This window comes from Drosophila persimilis, unplaced genomic scaffold (genome assembly GCF_003286085.1).
Source record: "Drosophila persimilis strain 14011-0111.01,24,50 unplaced genomic scaffold, DperRS2 tig00000653-arrow-arrow-pilon, whole genome shotgun sequence".
NCBI lineage: Eukaryota > Metazoa > Arthropoda > Insecta > Diptera > Drosophilidae > Drosophila > Drosophila persimilis.
This window is the reverse complement of record NW_020825330.1, coordinates 1,479,257-1,497,524: the sequence shown is the minus strand read 5'-3', so window position 1 is coordinate 1,497,524 and position 18,268 is coordinate 1,479,257. Positions and strand designations below refer to the sequence as shown.

General features: G+C 45.8%; 1 protein-coding gene across 1 annotated transcript in view; it reads right to left on the bottom strand.

Moving 5' to 3' along the window:
- LOC6597782 (rho guanine nucleotide exchange factor 10) overlaps positions 1-14,123 on the bottom strand; it is a 94,779-nt gene extending 80,656 nt beyond the window's left edge. The window contains exon 1 of the mRNA XM_026991107.1: positions 13,956-14,123. Within this exon, the coding sequence (XP_026846908.1) occupies positions 13,956-14,094 (139 nt within the window). The 5' untranslated portion in view covers positions 14,095-14,123. The remainder of the gene's footprint in view (positions 1-13,955) is intronic.
- Positions 14,124-18,268: the final 4,145 nt, after the last annotated feature.

The following is an 18,268-nucleotide window of genomic DNA, read 5'->3' as shown; positions in this document are numbered from 1 at the left end:
CCCAAGTCTTGTTTCCTGGAATCGTTTTCATTTCCCTCCTACCATATTCTACCATAATCCCTTAAGACTATACTGGGTCCCTCCCTTTCGTTAGAGAAACCATCTATGGCTCTATCTAGCCATTAAATCCAATCTTCCGGCACCCTCCACCCCTCACACCGAAGTAAAACTCACAGATTGCCATCTCGGGGATCGTTAAGTGAATTACGGTATTATTTATGACCCATCGAGGGGTTATCGATGTTTACAGTAGTGATATCAATATTTATAAACTGTTTTTCGGGGGTGTGTATTACAACGAAACTCTAGCTTCCAGGCCATTGAGCCCATTCCGCAAACCGCAAACATTTTAACCAAGATCAACTCGTCCATCGGGCAGATGTACGTAGAGCACTCGTAGAGTTACCGATTTACCCTTTTGACTTTAGGAGAGCATCGCTCTCTCCCTCCCTCTCGCCGCAGGGAGACGCTGCCATGCAAATGCAGCCAACCCCCGTTTCGAAGTCCTGCCATAAAATAATTTCGTGTAATCCAGTGCGCGTGCTCTCAATTATTTTCAGGCGATTTTCACGAGTGTTCGAGTGTCTGTGAGTGCACACCATGGAGCCATCCATCGGTATAGGTATACGGATAGGTGTAGGGGATGGGGTGGGGATGTCCGGAGTGCTCGTGCAGTCTCTCCGTAATACGTAGTTTGTACATACCCTCTCCTCGCGGGTTCGAGTCGCATTCATTGCCTTTGTCCTGGCAGATGGTAGATTTTGGCAGCGTAGGATGTTTGATTCTTTGTTAAACTAATAAACGATTGCTGGAAATCTACCAGGGAAACCTGAACTCATGAACGTTTGGGAGAAGATACTAATCAAACAGCAGAACTTTGCAAAGTGATCGATAAAGATCTTAGGAAGGTAAAACTTTGTTTGAATTGCTATCGATTCAATTCAATTTATTGCCTATCGAAGCTGACTTCAGTTTCAAAGCCTATCGCTTTACACTGACACTTCAAGCATATGGTACTATCTTGCCTATCGTTTTCCCTTTATTGCCTATCGAAGCTTATCGCTTCTCACGACCACCTCTAGCGCCTCGACTACTGTAAAATACACTTTTCCTAGAGCTTCTCTCAATTACCGTGTGGACTTTTCGTGGAAATTGAACGCCCAAGCTTATTGTTGCGTTGCATGCCATTCAGATGCGAAAGTTTCGACATATGTACTCACACACCGAACACCGAGCACCGAGCACCGAGCACTGAAGCACAGAGAACACAATACTGTATATGTGGGTATGAACGAAAGCATTTTCGTGGCCTGGCCTGGCCTGGCCTGGGCCTGGGCCTCGGCCTGGGTCTGCACTTTGAGCCGCTTCTGTGGGGTTTGGGAAATTCTATGAACAATTTTGAATGGAAGCGCAAAAGTGAAATTTCCTGCTGTTAATTACGTTCTATTTCTGGCAAGAAACAGCGACAGCAGGCGGTGAACATCAGAACAATCAGAACAATCGGAACCATAATCCATCCTTCAGGACAAAAGCCTCTCACCTTCTCTCTCACCTTTTCCTGTGTGGGCCCTGCCCCCCATGCCCACATACCTACTTACTCTCGCTCCCCCCTTTTCTTTTGCGGAGGGGCAGAGTGTATTTTTGGGTGGAAAATGCAAATCGCATTTCATGCAAACTGATTTCGCCTTTCATCCCGCTCTTCATGGGCTCTTAAAAGTAAGTATTCTTGTGGGCAGAGACAGTGCGACAGAGGCTTTAGGTCTTAAGCCCCGGCCTCATCTGTGGTCCGTGGACTGAAGACTGCGGATGGGCTTTAAGAGCCGGTTCGAAAATTAATTTGCCTGTTTCTGTGGCGGTCTCTGTCTCTGATGCATACCGCAATTTCGTATGCCCCCCGAATTTTCGACACTTGACATGGCACCAAAAATCAGCCGAAAAGCAGCCTAAAACCCAAAGATTTGGGAGCACTCAAAAAGACAGCCATTAGTACAGTGAGCCATGGCTATGTGCAATCATGTTGGGGCGTTCAAATAAGTTTAAAGTTTGGAGTTTCCATGGAGGAAGCAGAGCCCTTTATCTACTGCAAAATGCATAACCATCTTCCCCAATGAAAGATTTCGAATGTCTGAAATTCTGAAGAGAAGTCTTGAAATCTTTGAAGAAATATGTGTCTCCGTTCTCTGCTACGAAAGAGTAACTCAATCCTGTCTGTAGCTTCAAACTTCTGGCTATGGCTACTGCCTGAAAGGGGATCTACATGGCCTAAGTAGTAGACATCATTGATTGATTGACCTTATGATTGAGCGAGGCAGCAATATGCATCGTCATGCGTCTCGCATCGTATCAAAAGATAGTCTTCTTGTGTTTTTCTCGTTGCTTATTGAAATCAATGAACGAGTGCAACTTTCTTGGGGATACACCCCATCGAAAGTGCCTCCATCTTTTATTGGAAATGCCTCAGAGCTCAAATACACTCGTATCGCGCAGATACACTGCCCCACTCACGTGCCGTAATCACTCACCAAACGACAGACGACAGACGACAGAATGCCAGACTTCTAGAGGACCAGCTGCCCGAATGGACTCTAGACTCTAGAGTGCGGGGTAGGAGCTTTCGAGAACAGCAAAAACAAAAAAATAACCACAGAAATGAACAGAACAGAACAGAAGAGAACAGAACCCTTTTCCTCAATGGCACACAACCCCCAGAGCCCCGAGGAGATTGTTTCGAGTGTTCGAAAGACGTCTCTCTCTACTCTCCACCCTTCCCCCACGGCATTCATCTCTAAAAAAAAGATCGTGTTACAGGCGTGCTTTTGACGCGTTTCAATCTCAAAATAATAAAATGTGAAAACCACAAGAAGGAAGCCAGAGCCAGGCCAGGCCAGGCCAGGCCAGAGCCAGCTCCTTCTGAGTGGGTTATGTGAATGTGAATGGAACTGGAGAACTGGAGAACTGGCGAACTGGCGAACTGGAGCCACGTTTCGAGCCGTTTCAGACATTGAGAACAAAGGAATAAATCGCACTGGATTTATGGCTATCGAAGGTTTCGCACATTCTCTGCCATAAGCAAAAGTGAACAGCAGCATCCATCTGTCAGTCATCCGCTGATCGATTTGTTTGGAAACTAATTAAAAATAAAAGCTGTACACATAAACAAAAACAAAAATCGTATTTATGGGCCTCGGGTTTCCCTTTTCTTTTTAAGGGTACGACTTTTGCGGGGCAAGAAGTAAAAGTACTGTAGATTTCCTTCCGAATGGGGCCACCAGCAAATGGAGTGTCAGGCACGTTCGCAGATTATTTCTATTTAATATTCCCCACTTGATATCCATTTGGACAGAGGTTCAAAGACCTCAGGATATTCTAGTATTGCCGATAAATATTCAACTATTCAAATTCCTAGAATTTCTGATAGATCATACAAACTGTCAGGTTTGTCTCTTGTAATATTGTTTGAATGTTCAACGTTTCGTAGGTTTTCAGTTCTTTTGTACAATTTAATTTCGATTTTAGTCGATGGTTTTTAGGCTATTCGCTCCACTTGACCCTCTCCTTTCTTCCTTCTGCTGTACAAAAAACAATCGCAAAAAACAAAGCAAAGAGCGGTAGGTCAAGGCTTACATTAGTCGAAGCATTGAGCACCCTGCAATGACCACCTTTTGCAAAAACCAATAGCGGCTCAAAGTATTCCAAGTATTCATACACTTAATGGTTTTCCTATTGTCATTCTTTACTAGAGAGTCTTAACGTCTTTGTCGAGGCACATGGGACACCAAAGAAGGTAAAGAAAGGGCTCAGAATGCATATCTTTTGCACAATTACTAAAGCTTCTCTAATGAGAGATTGCTCATGGGAATGTAGGGTCCACATGGGGTATACATATGTATATAGGTCACTATTCTGGTTATGGATAGGAAGACAAACATATGTCTAACTGAAGAACTGCTTTAATCTGCTCTGTATTCCCTGTTCTCCCTTGTCGTCTTACAAAATGGGCATGCTCTTGTTGCTCGAGAGGGTATGTGGGGAAATATTAAAGGCAACCCAATTGTGGAGGCGGCTGGCCGGACCAATGGATGCAGCTCCTGTGGCTGGCTGGCTGGCTGGCTGGCTGCTCCTCTTGTTGCTGCACTTTATGCTGCTGCTGCTGCTGCTGCTGTCGCTGCAGTTGTTAATTCATGGAAATTTATGTTTAATGACGACAAAAGCAACAAAAGCAGGAGTGGAGTTGCACCAGCGACGGCGGCGGCCTCCCTCCAGCTGCAACTTCGAGGCAAATTGTGGCTGTGGCTGTGGCTGTGGCGGTGGCGGCTACGCTTTTCGGCTTCTCATTAAAAGCGAATTTGGCTGCCACCAGAACTGACCAACTGAACCACTAGACTGTGTTAAATAAGCACCAAAGTGGGCAATGTCCCGCGTTGCCCCAGTTGCCCCACTTGCCCCACTTGGCCCCCTGTCGTTGTCGTTGTCGTTGTCGTTGTTGGACTCTGTCGCGTCGCGTCGTCTGAGAATGCGGGCGGAAGAGTGCGTGGGCACTCGACACCACCACCACCACCGAATCGTAAGCGAAACCGAAACCGAAAGTGCAACTTGCCACAAAATACAACGAACAAAAAAGAATTGGATCTCGCCCAGGCCCCACCAAAAAAAGAGTAACAGCACACACAAATTGCAAAGAGCTTTATGACACCTGGCATGCAATTACATGGACATTCCATTCTTGTCCCCCGCACAATCCGCAATCAATTATGCAATCCGAGTGCGGAACAGAGAGCATGCCACACGATAAATGGCTGAATGAATGGATTTATGTAGATGTTTTTCCCCCGATTCCCCCCGATTCCCCCCGATTACTATATTATTTTTCGGACTGATTTTGTGGGTTGCTGCCATCCGGTTGGAGTGGAAACCGACCTACAATCGATGCTCGTGTTCTTACAACCAGAGAGCAGATCAATCAGTGTTTGAGGAGCATTATATAATTATCAATAAGAGATATAGTCTGTCAGAGCGTGATCAATATATCATACCAATACTCAGCGGTTCTCTTTTAAACGAAGAGCGACTGAGAGGGTATTCGAATTGTAGCTTCGATCTTGCAATTCATCCCCAGACTTTACTCTCTACTTATTATCATAAGAAGAACAACTCGTTCTTGAATGTGAATATCATGTAGTTACATCCGAAAAAACATGAGTTCAAAATAAGTTTAAGCTTCAATTTTGTGATGCTAACTCCCATTTCTCTTATAGAACTGATCCTTTGAGAAATATTGCTTCTTCGTCTCGAAATTTGTTCAAAATAAATTCAAAAACGTATTTTATAGCTTTTTTCTGTCTCTTGTATGGTTTGCTTTGTTTACTCTGTTGGTTCATTCTGTTTTTGTGGCCAGGGACCCAGCCATCCATCCCCTGTCGATCTGCATCAGAAGCGACAACAAGCCAAAGGGTTAGATTTATTGATTAACTCACAACAAAGGGAAAAGAGTGCGAATCGCGATCGTCAGACATGGGACAATGATATGATCTTTGGGTCTCGTTTCCCTTATTATCCTCTGTTTACTCTGCTCTCAAAAGACAATGGCCAAGGGGAATATGCAAAATAGAGAGATGAATGGAGATGCAAAGAGTATCAGCAGTATCTCAATCGATTTGCTGCAGGATTAGATCATTATCCAATAGATCCCTGTCGGAGATCGGAGAGAAACCAAATGTAACGGCAAACGGAAACGGAGTTCAGTATTTATTTTGCCTCCGATGTGCAGTGCAGTCTCCTGAGATTTTTCGCGAATTTTTCTTCTCAAAATATTCCGAAAAATTCCCAGCTTTTGTGTCTTGATTTTGGGGTAAGTGAGTGATGATTCGTCCCTAATTTGACTGAAGATTTAGTGCCAGTTGGTTCTACATTCCCCCGGCACTCTCCTTTCCTCTCAGTTTGTGGAAGGAAACTCCCTTACGATTAGATCTTTGGATCCGCTTAAAGACAACGAATAGGGGTATGCTGCGGACCTTTGTTTTGGTTCTGGGCTTATTTTGAGGAACGGATCGCTGACAGGAGAGCCAGCGAGCATTCGTTTCGCCGCAACAAAGTAAGGAGCCCAAGAAGATCATCGGATGCGGAGCTTTGCAGAGACCTGAAGAGCACTTCTAAGCAGGAAATGATCATCTTTGGCTGTGGTTCTCTGCTGCTGCGGTTTCTGTTTCGGTTTCTGTTTGTGTCGCTTGTGCCCATGAGATTCTGCGGCAAATGTTGTCTGGAGCATGTCTATCATCCTCGGCTCGCGTCTGGCCAACATCGTCTGCTTCCGGCTCACAGCTCTAGGCCACGCCCAGGCTCAACACTTGGCCACATAAATCATGTTGTTGACCAACGGCCAACGGCAGCAGCAGCCCACTGTCATCGCTGGCAGCAGCCCCAGCAGTCACAGAATGCGTGCCAAAAACGTTTTGTGCCACAAAATGCTGGCCATACGCTTTTTGGTTAGAGATACTCATACGCTCTTTTTGCCATTTTTCTTTTTTGTTTATTGCAGTGCGATTTCAAGTCAATCCAGTTGCTGACAGTCGAACATAAAAACTTAATTAAGCGACAGAGCACACAGCCACAGAGACACAGAGAGTGGAGTGCAGTGGAGTGGAGTGGAGTGGAGAGGCAGTGGCAGAGGCAGGGGCACTTATAAGTGGCAGTGGCAGTGGCTGACGGGGGCATGCATTCATTCGGCAAAGTACACTTGTTTGCCCCAGATTCTGCTGCTTCGGATTCTAAATCGAATTTTCGGTTTCTGAGGCGAAAGTAATGCGGCTGGGTCAACGGTGCGTATGCGCAATGCGGCTATGGACGGATGGACGGACGGACTGACTGGCTCTCAGCCAATTAGGGGGGGAGTAGGGGGTGTAGGTGACAGATACTTGCCGTACCGCACACAATCTCAGGCTACTGATCAGTGGCATGCAATGCATTGCAACAAAAACCGTCAACCGACAGACCGACAGACCGACAGACCAGAGGGAAGACACATCGCTTGAACTTTTCTCCCTCTCTCTATCTGCATCTCTGTCTCGTATTTTGCATCACGTAAAGTGGAGCAATCCCATGACGGGGCAAAGGAACAATTGGCCAACTATTTGGTGCACTTTAATTGGCTTTTGCACAAAGATGCGATACACACGAGACACTCAAAAACAAAAACGAAAACGAAGGAAAAGAGCTGTCGCTGTAGATACTACAACTCCTTGGAGATCCATCATTCCATTTGGGGTATAGTAATGGAAGATATAGTATATGATACCATATAGGGGATACCTCGATTCGCTATGAAAATACAATATTTCGTATACAAAAACTGAAGTACATTACAATACGTGACACATCGCACTTGTGGTCGGAATACTTTTGAGGGTCGGAAGTGCTTCCTTCTCTGTGTCAGAAACGTATGTACATGTGTGTGGAAAGTGCTATCTATTCGTATGGATCAGCAAGCAGATCATCAGAGGAAGTGAACAAAACCAAAGGTTAAGGAGGAACAGCCACAACAGCCGAGGAGAGTGAGGAGGAGTGAGGACTGAAGAGCCTTTAGTTTTAGTTACATATCATTTTCATATCTTTTATGATAAATTTATGAAAAATTAAACATAGATAATCGATAAACAATCGGTTGCTCATCAGTAAAACATCGGATATTTATCGATAATAAAGAGGTTATTCATCTGTTATTAACAGACTATAAATCTATAAAAATTAGACAATTCATCGTGTATTAATCGATACAAGTGTTATTAATCGTTCATTAAATAAAAAGAATATTCTATTAATCGATAAATAGTACAAAAAACTAGTCGATAACTAATCGATCAATATTTGTAAGTACTAGCCAGTAAAACTTCGGCTGGCTTCACTGTGGAAGTACCAATACCAGTACGAGTGCTCCCGTGCAACCCATGCAACGCGAACGCCACCATGGGGCGGCCTAATGGTGTCAACACCGAAAGCCAATTGGCAAATGTAGATCTCAAGGAGTCGGCGCTGAGGCGCTGAGGCGCTGAGGCGCTCAGGCGCGCAGGCGCCCCGCCCCGGTCTTCTCTCTCTCTCAAAGGAGGCTCACAAATTTATTTATGGCTTTCAATTGGCATTGACAGCGATAATTGGCCGCGTGTGCGCCGGTTCGAACTAAGCCAAGTTAAGAGAGAGAGACAGAGAGGGAGAGAGCACCACTCGTAAAATACTGTCCACGATGTACGTATATTGTATGTATATTTCGGCCATTAATCATCTTGGCCATGGCCTACAAAAGTGATGTACAGAAACAGAAACAGAAGCAGAATCCAAGCAAAAGAACAGCAACGGCAAAAACGGTTCCACTTTCCTTTCGACGACAAGGTCTTGCAATATTTATGGATTGAAAGACAGGGAACAAGACTCTCGCACTCGCAATAAAAGCAAACACTTTTCATATGCAAATTGTACGAGTAAGTAACAATAATTGTAGTTCTATCAGTTAAATTCAATCAAGGTGGAACTGCTAATGGAGGGGAAAATACACTCTCATTTGCAGGACGCACTAAAATATTCATTGGAGAAAAACTTTTCGCAAGAAAATTGACAGCTGTGTGGGCGGGGATGAGAAATAATTCTAGGATAGCTAACAATTCGATTATAATTCGATGACAAAGAAAAGCCATTGGCAAATTGCAATTGCAGGCCACACAAAATTGAATAAAATTCTGTGGAAAAGGCAGTTCTCCTTTCGATTTGATGGGGCAACAAGCCCATTTCCATGACTCAATTTTATATGGAAATAGATTGTCGAATTATTCAGATAAAATGTTGACAATCGAAGTGCAACATATGCATGATTTGTTATCTGTTTGATTGGGCAACCGATGGGCAAAGTAATTGCATTTCGAACTGTTTTTCATAAGAAATGGCAACACTTTCGTTGGAACTATAGAACGTGAGCAAATCTGCATGGGAAATGGGTACGACACAGCTAAGAGGACAATGTATCTGATAGATATCTGAGCACAGGAAGCAAAAATCCAGCTATTCATCGCTTATGATGTTCGCTCCTCAGTAGAGCAGTCGAATAAGGACTATGAATGTTTGTCGACTGTTTGCAAGGGTATATTCAATTCGATACATGAGCAGACACAACATAAACTTTAATTGCATAAAAGTAACGGCTAGGGGAAACAGAAACCCTTCAATCCGCTCAAATAAAGGGACTTATTTTAATTAGACAGAATTTTACTATGCTGAAAATTGGAAGTTTGTTTTTGGCTTCCTTCCTCCAAACAGAGAAGAGAGACTGCCAAACGCCAGTGCTCTTGCCCTCTTGGGGGAATTTTCAGAATACTGAATACCGAATACCGAGTGCGAACTCGAAGCACAGACCGCACACAGTAAAACTTTTCCATGCAGAACAAACCCACAAAAACTGAACACGACGAGCCTGAGAGGAGAGCAGAGCCGTCTGCACTCGAAGAAACGATTCGCGGTATCGCGTCGGGCAATTAAGAAAACTTTTCGTTACACTAAGTTTCGTTACACCAAGCGAGTGCGTGGTATTAATTTGGAACACCTCTTGTGTTGACGGATGCGATAATACGATTTACGATAGTTGGTTATGTTTTCCAAAAATCATTCGAACTCAAGCTCAGAACGTTTAACGAGTCTTCAAAATTGATTCAAGAAAACCTAGCTTAAGAGAGTGATGTCCCAAAGATTTCCACGAAACTATAGTTAGATCGAAGTATTTTCCAATAAGGAACGATAGGTATACAGGTATACAAAAGTCAGAAATATAATGCAATTGGAATCTAATAGTATTTTTGGTATTTGTACAAAAGATTTATTTAAATAAAATATACCACCATTATTCGAAGAGTAAGAACGATACATTGTCATACAGAAAGTCATTGCTATTTAAAAAAAAATACCATTATTCAAGGGATATGATACGAAAGAATATTTTGAAATAAAAATAATATTATTGGAATGAAGATTTTCGAATCAGTCAGTTCTATTTTTAGATATTTAATAGGGTTCCCAGCAAGGGGCACCTCCTCGGTTGGCCCATCCAAAAACTGTACTGCCGTTAAAAATGCAAGAAATTCTTCTGTACTCTGTCTGTTCCGTTCTGTTATATTTCCCACACGTAAAACATTCACAAAGAGTGTCTGTAGCCGACCCTAAGGAAAAAACCTAATCAGCCGAAAGTGTTTCCATATCTCGATGGAAATTAACCGATGCCACTTTTTCGGGCACTTTTTTTGGGTGGTTTTTTGTTGTTGTTGTTGCAGTGAGTACAACAGTACGTATGAGCATTGTTTTGGGGGACTGTTTGTTATAATTTTAGATAAGTTTCAGATCGACGATTGTCGGTTGTTACATTGTTCGCTGGCTGCTGGCTGCTCGCTGCCCGGTGCTGTTGTGGTTTGTTATTATGCAAATTTTGGCCAACAAATGGCACAGAAAAAAAAACAGCAACAACACCAAAAAAAAAAACCACGCTGCTGTGGCTGTTCCTTCTCTTTTTTTTTGGTTTGAATTTTAATTAATGTTGCGCATACGCCGCGGTGTACACCCTGCAACTCCCATGCCCCATGCCCCATCCCCAACCATCCCATCCGATCCCATCCCGAGGTGTGTTCGATGCCGCTGCTGCTGCTGAGCAAAAAGTATGCCAAGTAAATACTGTTTTCAAAAATTAAATAATGAGCACATTTGTTTTTGCCTTTGGGTTTTTCGGCTGCTGCTGCCGCTGCTTGTTTTTAGATGCAGGCAAAGTCTAAACACTTTCACTAAGCAGCAGAGACACATAACAACAACAAAAACAACAACAACAACAAAAACCCAATCCACCAAAGGCTACACGAATTTCGTGTCGTACATGACAAACTCTCAGCTCCCTCTACGTCTCTGTCTCTGTCTCTGCCTGTGCCTCTGCCCCTGCCTCTGCCTGTGTCTGTGTCTCTGGCCTAAAGGGGGGCTAAAGAGTTGGCCTATAATGCAGGAACGTAGGGGGAGACGGAGACGCAGTGCCTGTGGAAGTGGAAGTGGAAGTGGGAGGACAACAAACTGGCTCATCTTAGCCCTGGCTAACAGCCAAAAGTACAGTGTGTACTCGAATGCCATAAAAGGGTATTTTTCCCTCCCATTTCGTAATGATTACTTCCTGAAATTCTTATAGCTTGCACCCAGTAATGGCATATGTCTTTTGCCTCTTTTCTTTATGCCCAAGGAATGATTAATGATTGTTATTGTTAATGATTATCCATTGCAGCCAATCATAATATTTCACTTAATATTTGTTCTTAAATGATCCAAATATCACGTGCTATGTGCCACTAGAGAAGCCAAAGACTGAATGGAAGGAACTTGGAGCATCCATTAAACTTTCAATCGATTAAATATTCATAATATCCGATGGTTGGAAGGTCATCGATAAAAGTGATCGAATTAGGATCGAGCTAGGATCATCTCTGAGATGGAATGAACGCTTTAAAAATATACCAATTGAACATCACTTGAGGGTAAATTGGAACCCCTTGAAATCTATTGATTCTACTTATCGATCCCCAGATGATGAAGGAGTTAGCAAACCATCGCGAGCTTTGAGAGAGTTTATTGCCTCTGGGACTGGAATTGCGGTTGGGGGACTGGCACCGAGGACTGGCCACTGGGACTCTGTGGCGACATTGATTAACGAGTGCTTAGTTAAAGCGGCACTCAGACACGCGCTGCTAATGCCACAATGCCACAATGCCACCACACAACACCAGACACATACATACATACATATTTGAAGATACACCAACGATACAACAGCACAGCCGACAGACACCCAACAATCATCAATGATGGACCACAACAGCAGCATCAAAAGTCAACAGCAATTGCGACAAAAGCGGCAAAATACTGCAATAATAATTGTCTCTCTCTCTCTCTTTATTCTCTCTACTGTTTTGCTCTTTTCTTTTGCATTTTGTATGATGAATAATTGAATGGGATTCTAGGAACTAATTTGAGGAGAAGAAAGGAGTGAAGAGGAACAGAGAGCGAGCCCCAAGAACTATTTGGCATTTATTTGGCATTATTTGTGTATTTCCATACCTTGTAATCGTTGAAAATATTTAATGATATTTAATTTCAAACTGTTCGAATATTTTTTATGGCGATGGCACTCGAAATGGGGTCCAAATGAAGATACAAAAGGGTGGGGAAACATTCAATATGTCATTGCTCTAATTGTTAATTGTGCCGCTCAATACAGGGTATCTCTTCGGCGACTACAGACTTGTTGCATGTGTTTTTGTTTTTCTGTTTTTTGGCTGTGCTCTCCAGGCATCTGTATAAATACTTTGAAGTACCTTTTTTAATTGGAAACTGAAAACCTTGCGCCACCCCCTCCTGATGATTAATTTTTGGACAGAGAGAGAGAGAGAGAGAGAGAGAAAAGCAGGGGAGAGGAGAGGTACTAGATCAACAACAATAAAGAGCTATGACAGATGTAAGTAAACGCATTTATTTCGAATTTATTTCAAGTTAGTCTGTTGCACTCCGTCGCTGCGGCTGCTCTGATCTGCTCTGCTCTCTCTCTCTCTCTCTCTCTCTCTCTCCGTCGATGATCGAGAAATGGAGAATATTCGCATACTATATAGAGACATACATATGATATACACAGATGCAACAGAATGTGCGTGTCACTGGGCATTGACCCAACTCTGGTACTAAAATGTCCCCATAGTACGGATCTCGGATCTCTGCCTGAACCAATGTCAGTGGATGTTGCTGCTGCTCTGTGATGTCTTGCTCTTGAACTCGTGCTGTGAAGTTGTTGCTTTCAATGGAGCTGCAAGTGTTGCAATTGTTGATAAATATAGTACACACTCCAACTCCACAACCTAGGCAATCCCTCCACAGAAAACAAACAAATCGTGGCAGAATACCTAAAAGAAACCAATATATGCCACGACATCTAAATACTTGTTTTAACTCCATCTAATATCTGTAAATATTTTAAATAATCTAGCCTTATAATATACATACGAGTACATTTAAATAATTCTATAGTCGAAGGCCCTGGCAGCAGCTATCTCGGTCTAGGCAAATCAAATAAATAAATAGAGCTAACTTTTTGAGGTCTTTCATGTTTTTGAGCTGCGAAAAAAGTCTTTCTTTTTGTATTAGCCAAGGCCTCAACCCCTCATATTATTTTTCTTGAAATTTATTATAATTTATTGGTCACAAATGAATTTCTTTGTGGATGTATCTTCATCTCCTGCTTTACAGGAATTCCTGAGAATTCTTTGATTGAAATTGAAGTTGGATTCCTGATGAAAGTTTCTTTGGTACTCTATCTATCTATATATTTATATATGTACATATCTCTACATCTTCTACTCCCCCTATACCACCATTGCTTCCTTAGACCCATAGCTGATGTCCAGTTATAGGAACCCGATCCACTGAGCTTTAAACGTTCGTAAATTCGTTAATTTCCTGTATTTTGCTTGCATCACCTTTGCCCTTTTTTTCTATAGATTTAATCTTAGAAAATAATATATAAATAGACTGAAATTCGTTTATTTTTGTCCCGTCTCGGGGCGTCAAGAACAACTACAAATCATACTATTAGTGAGTCATTCCAATCCAAACCAAACCAATAGCGAATTACGCACAAAAATAGCTTCAGCAACATTTGGCAACACAACAAAAATTGCGGCGACTGGCAGGGAATGGTTATGGGGGGTGATATGGGGAGGTATGTAGCGGGGGCATGGAATCATGAATCATCTGGTCAACAGCTGTCCAGCCGCATTGCAATGCCCCGATCCGTATTTAAGTCGCCATCCATCCACTTATTTTGGAAGGTTTTTTAGTAGACGTAATAGTAGTAGTAGAAGTAGTAATCGTAGAGGTGCTTTGTTTTGTTTTGGTATACGTTTACCCACATTTTAGAAGGACAACTCCTGTGGCGTGCTGATGGGGCAGACCCAGATTGCTGTGGCGCCTCAGCGATTGCTGTTGCTGCTGCTTCTGCTGCTGCGTAAGCTGCTGATCCAAAGCGGACTTAATCAATTGAAATGCCATCTCTCGCTGCTGTGATGTCTCTCTTTCTAGTCATGGATCAATGGATCATCCGCCGGACAACAATTGCATCACTTTTTCCCGCTCGTTCTGTCTCGTCTCACAGCTAATTATAGCCCGACGAAAAGACAACGCGCACACACATTAATAATTTAATAGAATTTTTAAACAAATCGGTCGCTGATTAACTCAACATTTCGGGCATCATTTGGGCATTATTTATAAATCAATACGTGAACGAGTGCGAGTGCGAGTGCGAGTACAAGTCAACGCCTCCCTCAAAGCTGAAGCTGAATTTGAATTTGAGTCTGAATCTGGATCTGAAGGAATCCACAATTACAATTTCTCTTTCTGTGTGTTCTGTGGAGTTATCAAACGCACACACGCAAAAAGATACACGCACAAACACACAGATACTCTCATATGCTTGATACTCGGACACAGGTGCCTTAACAATTAATTATTCTTTCACCCCACTTGCACTTGCACAAAAACCAAAAAAAAAAAAAAATGTTATTACAGAAAGTAAGTTTTATTTTGTTTTTTTGTGTTTTGCGTTTTTTGGAACCGGCGAGCGCGCCTCGAATCACTTGGGTAGCGGAATGGCACAGAAAAAAGCACGCGGCATGCCCGACAAGATCGATTCTACTGAAACCACATCCACATCGAGTGCGGGAACGTAAATGTGAATGGAGCAGCAGCCCCAGAGCTCGAGTCAAAGCCAGAGCTCGAGTCAGTCAGGCAGTGAGTACGCGAGCAGCGCGAAAATACAATCGAGAAACCGAACGCGAGGGTTTGTCCAAGCACTGGGCAAAAGCAAAAAGAAAAGCAAGAGCAAAACCAAAGCCAGCACCAGCACAGCCACCAGAGCATGTGCCACAAAAATCATGGATCGTTGCCTGCCTCGTTGTGTTGTGCATGCAAACAGATGCGAGTGAGCTGCTGATAAAAATAAAAGAACGCTCTACGCTGCGGCAGAGCGGGACAGCGGAGATTGAATTGGACCCGTCCGGGGGGCAGACAGGCAGGCAGCGTGCGATAAATGGGACGATGCTCCAGTACAAGTAGCTGGCGGCATCTGTGGGGAAAAGCCTGAACATAGCTGTTCGATCAAGCAGTGGCGACATCTGTGAGGCAAACAAGATACAGTTTCACGCCACCTAGCGGCAGACAGCGGAAGTTCGGGAGCGAAGCGGCCAACTTCTGCTGCTCGCCTACAAGTGGCGCTGCTGCTTAGCCTGCCACCTAGAGGGTGTTTAACCGATTGGCGGGTTTTTTTTTATATTTGAATTCCCTCAATCTTTAGTTTTCCACTCACCTTGCAGGCCCGCATCGTTGATGCTCGACGTGGATGTGGAGAATCCGGGCAGCTTGCGCCATCCCTTGCGGTTCCAGAAGCTGCGCGCCTTCGACTCCGTCGTCGTTACTGGCATCAGATGTACCCCCGTACCCGTTCCCGTTCCCGTCGCCGACACCGTTCGATGATTTAAATTTAGATGATGATTCGGCCCTGGATCCTCGGCGGCCCTTATCCGGGCGCAGCTGAGGATGCGACGACCGCAGGAGGCGCGCGTAAGGAAGGTACTGCCGCTTCCCATGCCCATGCCCATGCCCGCTTCATCGTAGACAGTGGCCGCCCGCTGGAAGGACCGACAGCTCTGTGTGGCCAACGTGGACATCGTGGAGGCGGCGGCCGTAGGCGTCTGGCGGGCGCACTTGATGTGCTGCGTCTTGGTGAGGCGCAGGCTGCCAATATAACTGGCGCCGCTGCTGCCGCTGAAGCCACTGTCCAGGTCGCATGCGGTTCCAAGGCCAGTCCCGCCCGCCCCCGTCGACGGAGCTGTCTTGAGCGTTGCCAGCAGCTGCTCCACTCCGCTGCTGCCGGGCTCGCTGCTATCACAGATGTTGTCCGCCGATGTGGAGGTCAGTCGCGCCAGCATCATTGACGGCTGTCCGCTGGCCGCCGTCACGCAGACAGTGGGCTTGGGGGGCGTGCCAGAGGCAGAGGCAGAGGCAGAGACAGAGGGAGTGCCAGTGTCGGCGAGGGGATTGCTAATAGTTTCCCCTCCGCCACTGGGCTGCTGTTGCAACACTTTGGGCGGACTCTCCGGCATGAGCATAGCCTCCACGCTAAGGTTCAGCTCGCCCAGGATCTTGTGGTGGCGACTCTGTACGCGACGCAGTTCCTCCTCGACCAGCGTCTGATTGAGGGACCCCGCCGAATGGGAGCCCACAGTGCCCCTCAGCTGCTGCTGTTGCTGCTGCTGCTGTTGCTGGTGGGTGGAGGAGGATGGCTTTGAGATGACTGTGGAGGAGGACTGGAGGGCGGCGGCGTTGATCTCCTCGTAGAAGTTTTCGCTCTGCCCCAGCCCCAGCCGGGATGCGGTGGCCAGCTTGTGGTAGCGCGTCTGGTAGGACTGCAGGGTGGCCGGGGAGACGAGCTGCTTGTTCTTCTTGCCCTTGGACAGGAGGGCGCGTATGGAGTTGGGCGGCGGAGGCTCGCCGGACGACGATGACGAGGAGCAGGAGGAGGTGGAGGTCCCAGCCGTTACAGCAGATCCTGACACTGAAGCGGCTACAGCTCCTCCTCCCTTGCTGGCTGCCGCCGCTCCCTCCGGCCGGGGCACGTTCGAGTGGCGCATGGCGGCCCCCGGCTCGTAGTAGGCGTAGGAGTAGTCGTGGTGCACATGGTGCTGCTGCAGCGGATGCTGCTGCTGCTGCTGCTGATGGTGCGAGTGCGAGTGCGTGTGCGTGTGTGTATGGGTGTGGATCCTGCCGAGAGTCTTGCTCTGGCGCGCCGCCAGCTGTTTGAGGTGATGCGGTGAGGTCTCCTGTTCGTTGCAGATCTCGATGGCATCCGGATCGGGATCGGGGTAGCGGGGCAGCAGCTGTCGTCTGCCCCCATTCCGCTCCTGCCCTCCAGTCGCCGCTAGGGAGGCTGCTGCTGCCGCTGCCGCTGCTGCTGCTGGCGGCGGGTAGTCCGGTGGCGGCGGGAACTGCAGGCAGTGCTTAGCCACACCCACACCCATACCCACTCCGTGAATCCCCTCCAGTTGTTGCTGTTGCTGTTGCTGCTGCTGTTGCTGGAGCTTCTGCTGCTGCTTGAGTCGCTGCAGCTGCGTCTGCTGCTGCGTGTAATAGTTCTGATTGGCGGGATGCTGATGCTTCATCTTCGAGTGGACCAGCACCTTGCCCAGGTGATGGCTGTGCCCTCCACCCACTACCACTCCCACTCCCACTCCCCCGCCCACTGGCACGCCCACTCCCGCACTGCTGGCAGTGGAATTCACAGGGGAAGCAGTGATGATGCCCGTCGTAGGACCTGCGCTGGAGTTGCCGCTGTTGTTGCGTCTGCTTCCCAGGCCCAGGCTCTCCATGGCACATGGTTGATGCTACTCCTCGCTCTGCTCCGACCTGCAAAAAGAACATGCAAAAACGTGTTTGGTACTCATTAGATGTGGAATTTAAACTGTCATCAGAAGTATTCAAACATCTGACACCTCCTTAAAGTTATGTATATTCAATTATTCTGCGCCCTTCATTGCGAAGTTTGTGGCGGATCTGTACAAGACACATCCTTCTACGAGTATTCCAAATAATGGACGGACCTTGCTGGCGAATCGGACCTTCTTTCTCTACCAGAGATTTGTTAATATTAATCGCAGCTAAAATAATGATAGTACCTCTGATTCATCGACTTCCAGCAGGAATCCAGGGAATTCTTATAGACATAGTTGTGTACACCTGCATGAATGCCATCTCTCTCTTTCTCTCTCTCTCTCTCTCTCTTCAAACAAATAGGAGCAACAACTGGCACAGCGCCCAGTCGGTGGATGAGGACGGATGGGAGGTTGATTCCCGGAACTTTGACCGTTTGGCGGCACGCTCGAGTGCGGCAAGTAAATGCCGCATTCAGAGCTTCGGCTTTCAGCATGCCACATTCCAGCCTACCCATCCACACATGTCGCCGTGATTAATTGCCACTAATTCAACAAAGTCCCTGACTTTGACTCTGACACTGCCACCGCGGACCACAGCCAAAAGGGTTTTTCCTCTGCTTGCTCTGGTTGGTTTTCCTCGGTTTTTTTGGCTCACTCTTCAAAGGTTTAGCCGAGCATTAATTGAAAAGAGTAGAGCAGAACCAAGAAAGGCGTCTGGCTGATCCGAAGATGCAGGG